General features: G+C 33.4%; 1 protein-coding gene across 1 annotated transcript; it reads left to right on the top strand.

The window, feature by feature from the left end:
- Positions 1-1,851: 1,851 nt before the first annotated feature.
- On the top strand, positions 1,852-3,657 carry LOC142224467 (uncharacterized). Its single transcript, XM_075294240.1, has one exon. The coding sequence runs from the start codon at positions 1,852-1,854 to the stop codon at positions 3,655-3,657; it is 1,806 nt and encodes a 601-aa protein (XP_075150355.1).
- The last annotated feature ends 6,503 nt before the right edge of the window (positions 3,658-10,160 follow it).

Below are 10,160 nucleotides of genomic sequence, written 5' to 3'. Positions count from 1 at the left end.
AAAACCACGTTACAGGCGTCATTGGATATACTTTCCTTTTTATAGCACGTCCTAAGTAGAGAATGAAGCTGCCGAGTCGCACTGCCAATTTCAGTCGCCGTCGATCATTTATTGCCAGTCGACGCCGCCGCCGAATATGTCGACTCCAATTTAGCCGCCAGTTAATCAAAAATATCGATTTAAATCAGAAAAATTTATTTATAATTGTCATATTTTTTCCAAAATTATGAACCTTCCACCCACAGACAATCATTTTCCAGCTGTTATAATGATTTTACAAAAATTTATTTCAGAAAATTTGAATCAAATATAAATTTGAATGTAAGATTGGTTGTACAACTAATCGCATTACTTTTCGAGCAAATTCAAATAGATTTTATAATGGATAATTGTCCGCTGCTAAAATAATTATACAAAAATTTAGCTCAGAAAATTTTAATCAAATGTACATTTGATCGTAAGATTGGTTGTACAACTACTCTCATCATTGTTGCCGTTGTGCGACTTTAGTCGCATTTTGCAACCTTTTTGAGGTCATGCGACTTTTTGTGCGACTTTTTTAAAATATGTAAAATGTGCGACTTTAGTCGCACTCTTGCGACTAAAGTCGCACAAAAGGGAAGTGCTTAAATTTTAAGCAATTTTTATTAGTGGGAATTCATCGCCGTACGCCTTACGTGAAGCCAACGCAATGGCCCGCCTTGTATACAAAGAGTCATTGATTCAAACCCAGTTTCAACCAAAGACCAAAATGTATTTCAATGACAAGTTCTCATTGAGCTAAAAATAGAGGCACTCATAACTAAGAGAGAAGTAAATCACGTATAGTATCACAATGGACACCTAACCTACGATACCTACCCTACACGGTGTTCTGGTTTGTTAAGTCGTTGTTTTGTTGCATATCATTTAAACCACTAGCTCCGTTCGAGTACCCACTAATTTTTGATAATTATCACAAATTTTTACTGGAGTCTTTCGTTTACTCCAAAAAGCCAAAAAAAGAGAGCCAGAGTGAAATTAAATTTGAAATTTGAGGAATAGATAAGTTGCAAGTTTTTGCTAGGAATTTTCTTCCCAGTAAAATCGTGCAAGAGTTAGCCATAAACAAATAATACGTGCAATATATTTCACAGAGTCAATTAGGAGTGTAGTATAAAAAATAAATATTTTTGTTTTTTTAATTGATTTAAATGCTTTTAATTGGCTGATAGTACAATGACACTTGATGGCGTTCTCGTACATTTCTGCTAATTTTAGGAAGGAGAAAAAAGTCAATTTTTTATTTATTGCAAGTTTACGTTTTACTGGATTTTATAATACAATAAAATATCTCTTGATGTTAAAGGGAGTGTTCCTTTATTGTTTTTGTGTTGATTTATAGAAGATTTTTTGTAATAAAAATACTTCACAAATGTATGCGACTTTTTTATCATTATGCTACTTTTTTGTGCGATCTTTTTTTGAGTATGGCACTTTTTTTGCGACTTTTTCAAAATTTCCAACGCTAACACTGACTCTCATTACTATGGACAATTTATTATCGGCTTAGCCGTCAAGCCGCCGACGACAAAAATGGATCGGCTTCATTCACTGGTCCTAAGACTTCACCGCTGCTGATTGGGGGCTGGCCGTTTTTCACAGCTAACCGTAGAGGTCGTCCTGCGATTAACCACCCCGATTGTAGCCTGAGCTCAGACCTACTTAATAGCCTGGTTTTTAATAAATTCATGGAGTTGTTCGTTACAAACTAATATACATTACCCTTGTGTTAAATTAGGCAACTTGGAGAGTTTATATTGGGCATAAAACCTTCAAAAACTAGATGACCGAAAATTACATTCAGTCATTATGAATTTCTTCAGTTACAAAGTAGTCTGGATTTTGATCGTGATATTTCTAAGCAGTAGCTCCTTTGAATTATTCTCAAAAAATCATTCACCAAATAGAGGAATCTACAATGAACTATTAAAGGCCATAAATGACGAACGAAGATTTGACACCATGCTCATAGTGAAGGATGAACATCAATTAAATTTTAATGAAAATATTGAAGCTATATTCCAGTTTCCTAAGCCTAAAATATATCTTCAAAAAGGTGTTAAATTCTATTATAAGAAAATGTATAACAGTGAGATATTGGTGTGGATTCTAATGGCATATGCAGTGGATTCTGAATTAATGCTAATGATAGCTGAAATATTGGATTATATGAGACAAGTTAGAATATTTATTTTGGCCTTGGATATTGAAGATGAAGAGAAATTTAAAACTATTTTAATGAACTTATGTCAGCAATATAAAATGACCAATGTTTTATTGGATTTTACATGGAGTATAAGAACCGATGTGAGTACACGCTATCAACTACTCCCGTATCCCATATATCATTGGATTAGAATGGCGCGACATCAAGATCTATTTCCTCAGCATTGGAGAAATATGCATCAGACTTCTATCGTAACCCACACCGATCAATTAACACCCCATTCGCTAGTCTATCGGGATAATCAGAATAATATAAAAATTAATGGATTTGTAAACCGCTTCGTTATGCTATTCGCTGAGCACTTCAATGCCAGCCTTAAAATGTATAAACCTTTACGTATTGGAGAAATAAGTCATTTCATATTCATCAATCAATTGGTGGATGATGGTATTGTCGATATACCCATGGTTCTGGATATCAAGGATGGTGATAGTCCCAAATGGATACAAAGTTCCACTATTTATCAAATCCAACAGGCAATGGTTGTGGTTCCTTGTGCCCGTCCCCTGGAGACCAGAGAAATTTTTAATATTTTACTTGATCGCAAATTTTTTGGAGTTATATTCATTTGCCTTCTGTTGCTCTCGACCATACATTGCTTTATTGATTATATATTTAATGGTAATTTTAATTTTTCTAATCTGCTATTAAGTGATAGAATTGTTCCTGGAGTTCTAGGTCAATCATTTGTGGGCAGCAGTTCCCACTGGCGTGGTCTTAAATTGATCTATTTGGTATTATTCCTGGCTGGTCTCAATATAAATACACAATTTTCGGCCAATGTGAATACACTTCTTACCAGTCCTCCATATCACAAGCAATTGGAAACTTTAGCTGATATTGCAAATTCTGATTTGAAAATTAGCCTTAATCGCGACGATGCAACACTAATTGGCGGCATTCTATTGCCCATCTACAAATCACTTGAATTCTGCGACAACCTTACCGAATTCCATGCCAGCCGTCTTCATTTCAACAGCTCGGTGGGCTTTTTTTCCACATCGCCTTATTGGAAGATGATGGAATTGATGCAACAGTATTTCACCCATAAGGTCTATTGTACCTATGATAATATGACCGTTTTTCGTCTTTTACCCTGGACCTTCCTCTTGCAAAAACATTCACCATACAAGGAACCTTTGGATTATCTCATACATCGAGTCCATGAATTGGGTTTGGTGGATGCCTGGTATGGTAGTACCTTTACGGATATGTTGAAATTAAAGCAAATATCATTACGAGATCCTAATCCCCAAAAAGGAGCCAAAGTTCTCAAAGTTGAAGATTTATATTGGGCATGGATGGTTGTGGTAATTGGATTATCTCTCAGTGGAATTTTATTTATTCTTGAATTGTATTATTATAGCCGTATGGAATTTTTGGATTAATTTTAATACAAAATAAATTAAAACAATTGTGAAATATTTAATTCTTTTCAAATTGTCTCGTTGGATCAACTTTTGAGCCTCTGGACCTATGTAGACTATTAGTGCTGCGTGCAAATGTAAATAAAATAGAGGAATTGAATACATAACTACAATGTAAATATTCATAAATTGTACGAAATTTTTCATTCCATTTAAAATAAATCATAGTAAAATATATTTCATTGAATAAAATTCTCTCGTTGGGTCAAACTTTGTTATTAATATTTTTATAATAATATTTTAATATATTTATTTAATAATATCCGCACAACATAAATACAAAATTCTTATAATTATAGTACGCAAGCGAATATCGTATAATTTAGTTTTTTAATCTAATAACTACACCCAGAAAAAAGTGCCTTCGAAACTAAAGGAAAAAATTTTCATCAATATAGTTTATCCATTTTATTTCCATTAAGGTAAATTTTTGTGAAAAATAATAAAATTTACTCGTTTCAGTAAAAAAATCCTAAACTGTAAGCAGTTAGGAATAGTTCATTTACTAGAATAAGGCATGGAATTTTACTCATACTATTTTCTTCGCTGGGTATAAGAATTTACTACTGAAAAAGAAAATTTTATTCACCGATAACAAAGCATTCGTAAAAATAAACAAAACCCGAACTAAAACCAAGTTTCCTCAAAATTAGTAAAATTTCTTATAAAATGATAATTGCGACTTCCTTTATAATAGAAAGTTTTTCATACATACGAACAACACTTGGCATAGAAAAATATTTTAGTTCATTCGTACTAAGAAGTATGCAATCCTTTCAAAACTTAAGGAAACACACTTGTTAGAATATAGGAAATTTTCCTAAATTTCTATTGTCTACCTGTAATCGATACCTGTCATCGTAATCGATGTGTTTGCGCGTGGGTGTAATCGATATATTTGCGCGTCGGTTGTTTTTTTAGTTGGAATCGCGTTGTTTTGGTATACGGAGAGATTGTTAAAAAATAATATGGTAAAATAATATAATAAATAACAAATAAAATATATAAAATATTTGTTATTTTAAATTAGTGAGAAAAATTTTCGTTTTTTTAAATAAATCTATCAATGTTCGTGATAGTGTATAAAGAAAGAAAACACCAGCAGAATAACAACCCTTTCATTTGTCTTCATTTTGGAATCTTGAATTATCAGGTAATATTCAGTGACGTTAACCTTTTGCAACAAAAATGTTTTATGATTTTTTATATTTGTAGGTATTGAAATTGTAAAAGGAGGACAAAATCGTTAGGCAGCAACTTATTAAAAGTGAAAAGTACAAAAGAAGAAAAAGTGCGTTTTATAGTTGATAATATCACACGGAAATTGGAAATAGTGGAATAATAAACTAATATTTCAAAGAGATTCGATGCTGTTGATTCTTAATAAATATATTCAATATATTAATAAAACATGTCTTTTATTGAAGATAAAATTGCTTATAGAAATAAATAAAATTGTATTTAAAAACGAAGGTAAGCAGTTCTAATTATGAAGTAAAAGTTTTACCACAAATGTATAAGATTTGTCGAAATGAATGAAAAAATTTCAATAAAATCATTCCATATATGAATTCAAATTAGTTAATTTTTTTCATTCTGTAGTATAGTGGTATATAAATATAGGAAAATGTTAACTAATATATGGAATGCATTATTCCTAATTTCTACGAAAATCACATCGTTCAAACAAATAAAAATGTCTTTGGCGCTATACGAAGTTCAACTTTCTTCACAATGAGTTCATTTTAACTTAAAGAAGGGGTCACTTTTTTCTGGGTGTAATACAATTATATAAAATATATTAAAATATAAAGTTAAGACAACAAATTAAAATAGAAAAAAAGTATATAGGGCCGTAAGTTCGGCCAGGCCGAAGCTCATGTACCCTCCACCATGGATTGCGTAGAAACTTCTACTGAAGACTGTCATACACAATCGAATTACTTGGGTTGCGGTAACACTTGCCGATGGCAAGGTATCTTAAAACTTCCTAACACCGTAATATATACCACATAGTCCATACGTGGTATATATTAAACTAAAAAAGGCCGATTAAATACTTATATAATTAAGTTTAAAGTTTCTATAGAAATAAAATTTTGACAAATTAAAATTTTGACAACATTTTCTATAGAAGTAAAATTTGGAAAAATTTTTCTATAGAAATAAATAAAATTTGGAAAAAATTTTCTATAGAAATAAAATTTTGACAAAATTCTCTATAAAAATAAAATTTTGACAAAATTTTCGATAGAAATAAAATTTGGAAAAAATTTTTGTAGAAATAAAATGTTGACAAAATTTTCTATAGAAATAAAATCTTGACAAAATTTTCTACAGAAATAACATTTTGACAATGTTTTCTATAACAAGTATATACAGCATTAAGTTCGGCCGGGCCGAATCTTAAATGCCCACTACCATGAACGAAATATTAGGGTTTCCTTTGAAATTTCAGGAGGTCAAGCCCTCTTCCGGAAGATACATTTAAAGATTTCACCTATGAGGACTATATCAGATTCTGGATTTATAAGAACCATTTTTGTTTGAGTTTTAGAGGAATTATTAACATATCTTGTAAGTGTGCAAGAAAATTATAAAATAACGTCTTGATTTGAAATCTTAAATCTGTAGAAGTAAAATTCGGAAATTTTACATTGAGTTTCAAGCAATTTTCATGATCAGTTGGCCTTCTACACCCTCAAGAAGTGAAGTCGGTCTATATGGAGGCATTACCAAATGGACCGATAAAAACTTAATCCGATACACGTTTTTGGGAGCCTCAAATACCAGAATATTTAGAATTTCAGGCAAATTAGATACAAAATACGGTTTCTAGAAACCCAAGGAGTTAAATCTGGAAATCGTTCTTACGGGGCTATACTAAAATATGGACCGATACTCACCGTTTTCGGCACACCTCTTTATGGCCCGAAAATACCTCTAGATTTCCAATATCAGGCAAATTGGATAAAAACTTTGGATTCTAGAAGCCCAAGAAGTAAAATCGGGAATCGGTCTATATGGGGGCTATACCAAAATATGGACCGATACTCATCATTTTCGGCACACCTATTTATGGTCCTAAAATACATCTATATTTCCAATTTCAGGCAAATTGGATATAAACTACGGTTTCTATAAGCCCAAGACCCCAAATCGGGAGGTCGGTTTATATGGGCACCATACCAAAACATGGACCGATGCTCACCATTTTTGGTACACCTCTTTACGGTTCTAAAGTACCTTTTGATTTCCAAATTCAGATAAATTGAATAAAAACTGCGGTTTCTATAAGCCCAAGAAGTAAAATCGGGAGATCGGTCTATATGGGGGCTATACCAAAACATGGACCGATACTCACCATTTTGGGCACACCTCTTTATGGTCATAAAATACCTCTAGATTTCAAATTTCAGGAAAATTGGATAAAAAATGCAGTTTCTATAAGCCCAAGAAGTAAAATCGGGAGATCGGTCTATATGGGGGCTATTTCAAAATATGGATCGATACTCACCATTTTTGACACACCTCTTTATGGTCATAAAATACCTCTAGATTTCAAATTTCAGGCAAATTGGATAAAAACTACGATTTCTATAAGCCCAAGACCCCAAATCGGGAGGTCGGTTTATTTGGGGACTATATCAAAACCTGGACCGATATAGCCCATCTTCGAACTTGACCTGCCTGCAGACAAAAGACGATTTTGTGCAAAATTTCAGCACGATTGCTTCATTATTGAAGACTGTAGCGTGATTACAACAGACAGACAGACAGACAGACAGACGGACAGACGGACAGACGGACGTCGTTATATCGTCTTAGAATTTCTCCCTGATCAAGAATATATATACTTTATATAGTCGGAAATCGATATTTCGATATGTTACAAACGGAATTATGGACCGATATGGACCAATTCTTTCATGGTTGTTAGAGACCATGTACTAATACCACGTACCAAATTTCAACCGGATCGGATGAATTTTGCTCCTCTAAGACGCTTCGGAGGTCAAATCTGGGGATCGGCTTATATGAGGCCTATATATAATTATGGACCGATATGGACCAATTTTGGCATGGTTGTTAGAGACAATATACTAACATTACGTACCAAATTTCAATCGGATCGGAAGACTTTTGCTTCTCTAAGAGGCTCCGGAGGTCAAATCTGGGGATCGGTTTATATGGGGGCTATATATAATTATGGGCCGATGTGGACCACTTTCTGCATGGTCATTAGAGAACATATACCAACACCATGTACCAACTTTCAGCCGGATCGGATGAAATTTGCTTCTCTTAGAGGCTCCGCAAGCCAAATCGGGGGATCGGTTTATATGGGGGCTATATATAATTATGGACCGATGTGGACCAATTTTTGCATGGTTGTTAGAGACCATATACTAACACCATGTACCAAATTTCAGCCGGATCGGATGAAATGTGCTTCTCTTAGAGGCCTCGCAAGCCAAATCGGGGGATCGGTTTATATGGGGGCTATATATAATTATGGACCGATGTGGACCAATTTTTGCATCGTTATTGAAGACCATATGCTAACACCATGTACCAAATTTCAGACGGATCGAGGAAATTTGCTTCTCTTAGAGCAATCGCAAGCCAAATTTGGGGGTCCGTTTATATGGGGGCTTTACGTAAAAGTGGACCGATATGGACCAATTTTTGTATGGTTGTTAGAGACCATATACTAACACCATGTACCAAATTTCAGCCGGATCGGATGAAATTTGCTTCTCTTAGAGCAATCGCGGGCCAAATTTGGGGGTCCGTTTATATGGGGGCTATGCGTAAAAGTGGACCGATATGGCCCATTTGCAATACCATCCGACCTACATCAAGAACAACTACTTGTGCCAAGTTTCAAGTCGATAGCTTGTTTCGTTCGGAAGTTAGCGTGATTTCAACAGACGGACGGACATGCTCAGATCGACTCAGAATTTCACCACGACCCAGAATATATATACTTTATGGGGTCTTAGAGCAATATTTCGATGTGTTACAAACGGAATGACAAAGTTAATATACCCCCATCCTATGGTGGAGGGTATAAAAACAAGTTTAACAGCCATTTTCATGTAGCTCCGTTATGCTTTAACTGCCAGTTAACAGAAAGTAAATTCCAAATATCTTCCCTCCGGTTAACTTTAACTGAAAATTTTTTCACAGGAGTATACGCTAGATGGCAGCTATGTCCATAATACGGTTTAAAAGTTCGCTACTGAACGGAGCACTAACGGAGCTTCATGAAAATGGGCGTAAAAGTTTGAAATTTAAGGAAGAACTGAATATATCAAAGTAATAAATAAAGGATACCCGATAATTTTTAGCAAAATAACTAATGCAATTTTATAAAATCAATTAAAATATAGAATTAATACCAAAAATAATATATAATTTTTTTTTTCAACTAAATTTAAGAAATGAAGAAAAGAATATAATAAAAAAATAATAAAAATTAAATAAAACAAAAAAATAAAATAATAATAGAAAATATATAAAAATACAAATGCCGATGCCAAATCACAGAAAAATCACGATTGCCACTCGAGCCAAAAACAATCTACCAAAAGGATTTTATTGCCATAAAAAAATTTGTCAAAATTTTATATTTCTATAGAGAATTTTGTCAACATTTTATTTCTTTTGGAAATTTTTGGTCAAAATATAATTTCTATAGAAAATTTTGTCAAAATTTTATTTCTGTAGAGAATGTTGTCAAAATGTTATTTCTATAGAAAATTTATGAATCATTTCATAGTTGGAGAGGAATATTTTGCAATATCTTCCATAACATCAATAATTCTACCAATCTATCTAACAGTAAAAAATTTGCCATTTTTGGTAGACTCGTGTTCATAATTGTATATAGCCCACATAAAAAGCGGCCCCCATATTTCAATTCTGGCTCTATAATTACCGCACAAAAGTTCATATCGGTTTGTAATTATTTCTTTCCTATATATACAGGTCAAGAACTGAATATATACGTGTTTAAGCGACCTTTCTTTTGTCTACTATATATCTCGCATGGACTAACTTGCAATTTAGAAGATGATGTTAAGAAATTTTAAGATGCCCTGCCATCGGCCGCAACCCAAGTAATTCGATTGTGGATGAGCGTCTTTAGTAGTAGTTTCTACGCAATCCATGGTGGAGGGTACATAAAATTCGGCCTGGACTAACTTACGGCCGTATATAATTTCACCATATCATTGAATGTGCTGGAATACCAGTGTTCCATAAGACCGGCATCATGAACTTGGTGGATTAGATAATTTAAGGCCTCTTTATAGGGGGAATTCTGCTGTAATGGTATACCCCATGGTAGATATGTAAATAGGGTCAAATTATCATAGGTGCAAAATAGTTTCCTTGTAAAAATATTTTGCTGCCATTGATACATTTTCCATATCCCCACTGACATATAATAGACATAG

This window comes from Haematobia irritans, chromosome 2 (assembly GCF_050003625.1).
Source record: "Haematobia irritans isolate KBUSLIRL chromosome 2, ASM5000362v1, whole genome shotgun sequence".
Taxonomy (NCBI): Eukaryota; Metazoa; Arthropoda; class Insecta; order Diptera; family Muscidae; genus Haematobia; species Haematobia irritans.
This window is presented reverse-complemented; position numbering and strand designations above follow the sequence as displayed.

Excerpts from the sequence above, each read along its gene's own strand:
- LOC142224467 (XM_075294240.1), top strand. The coding sequence starts at position 1,852 with ATGAATTTCTTCAGTTACAAAGTAGTCTGGATTTTGATCGTGATATTT.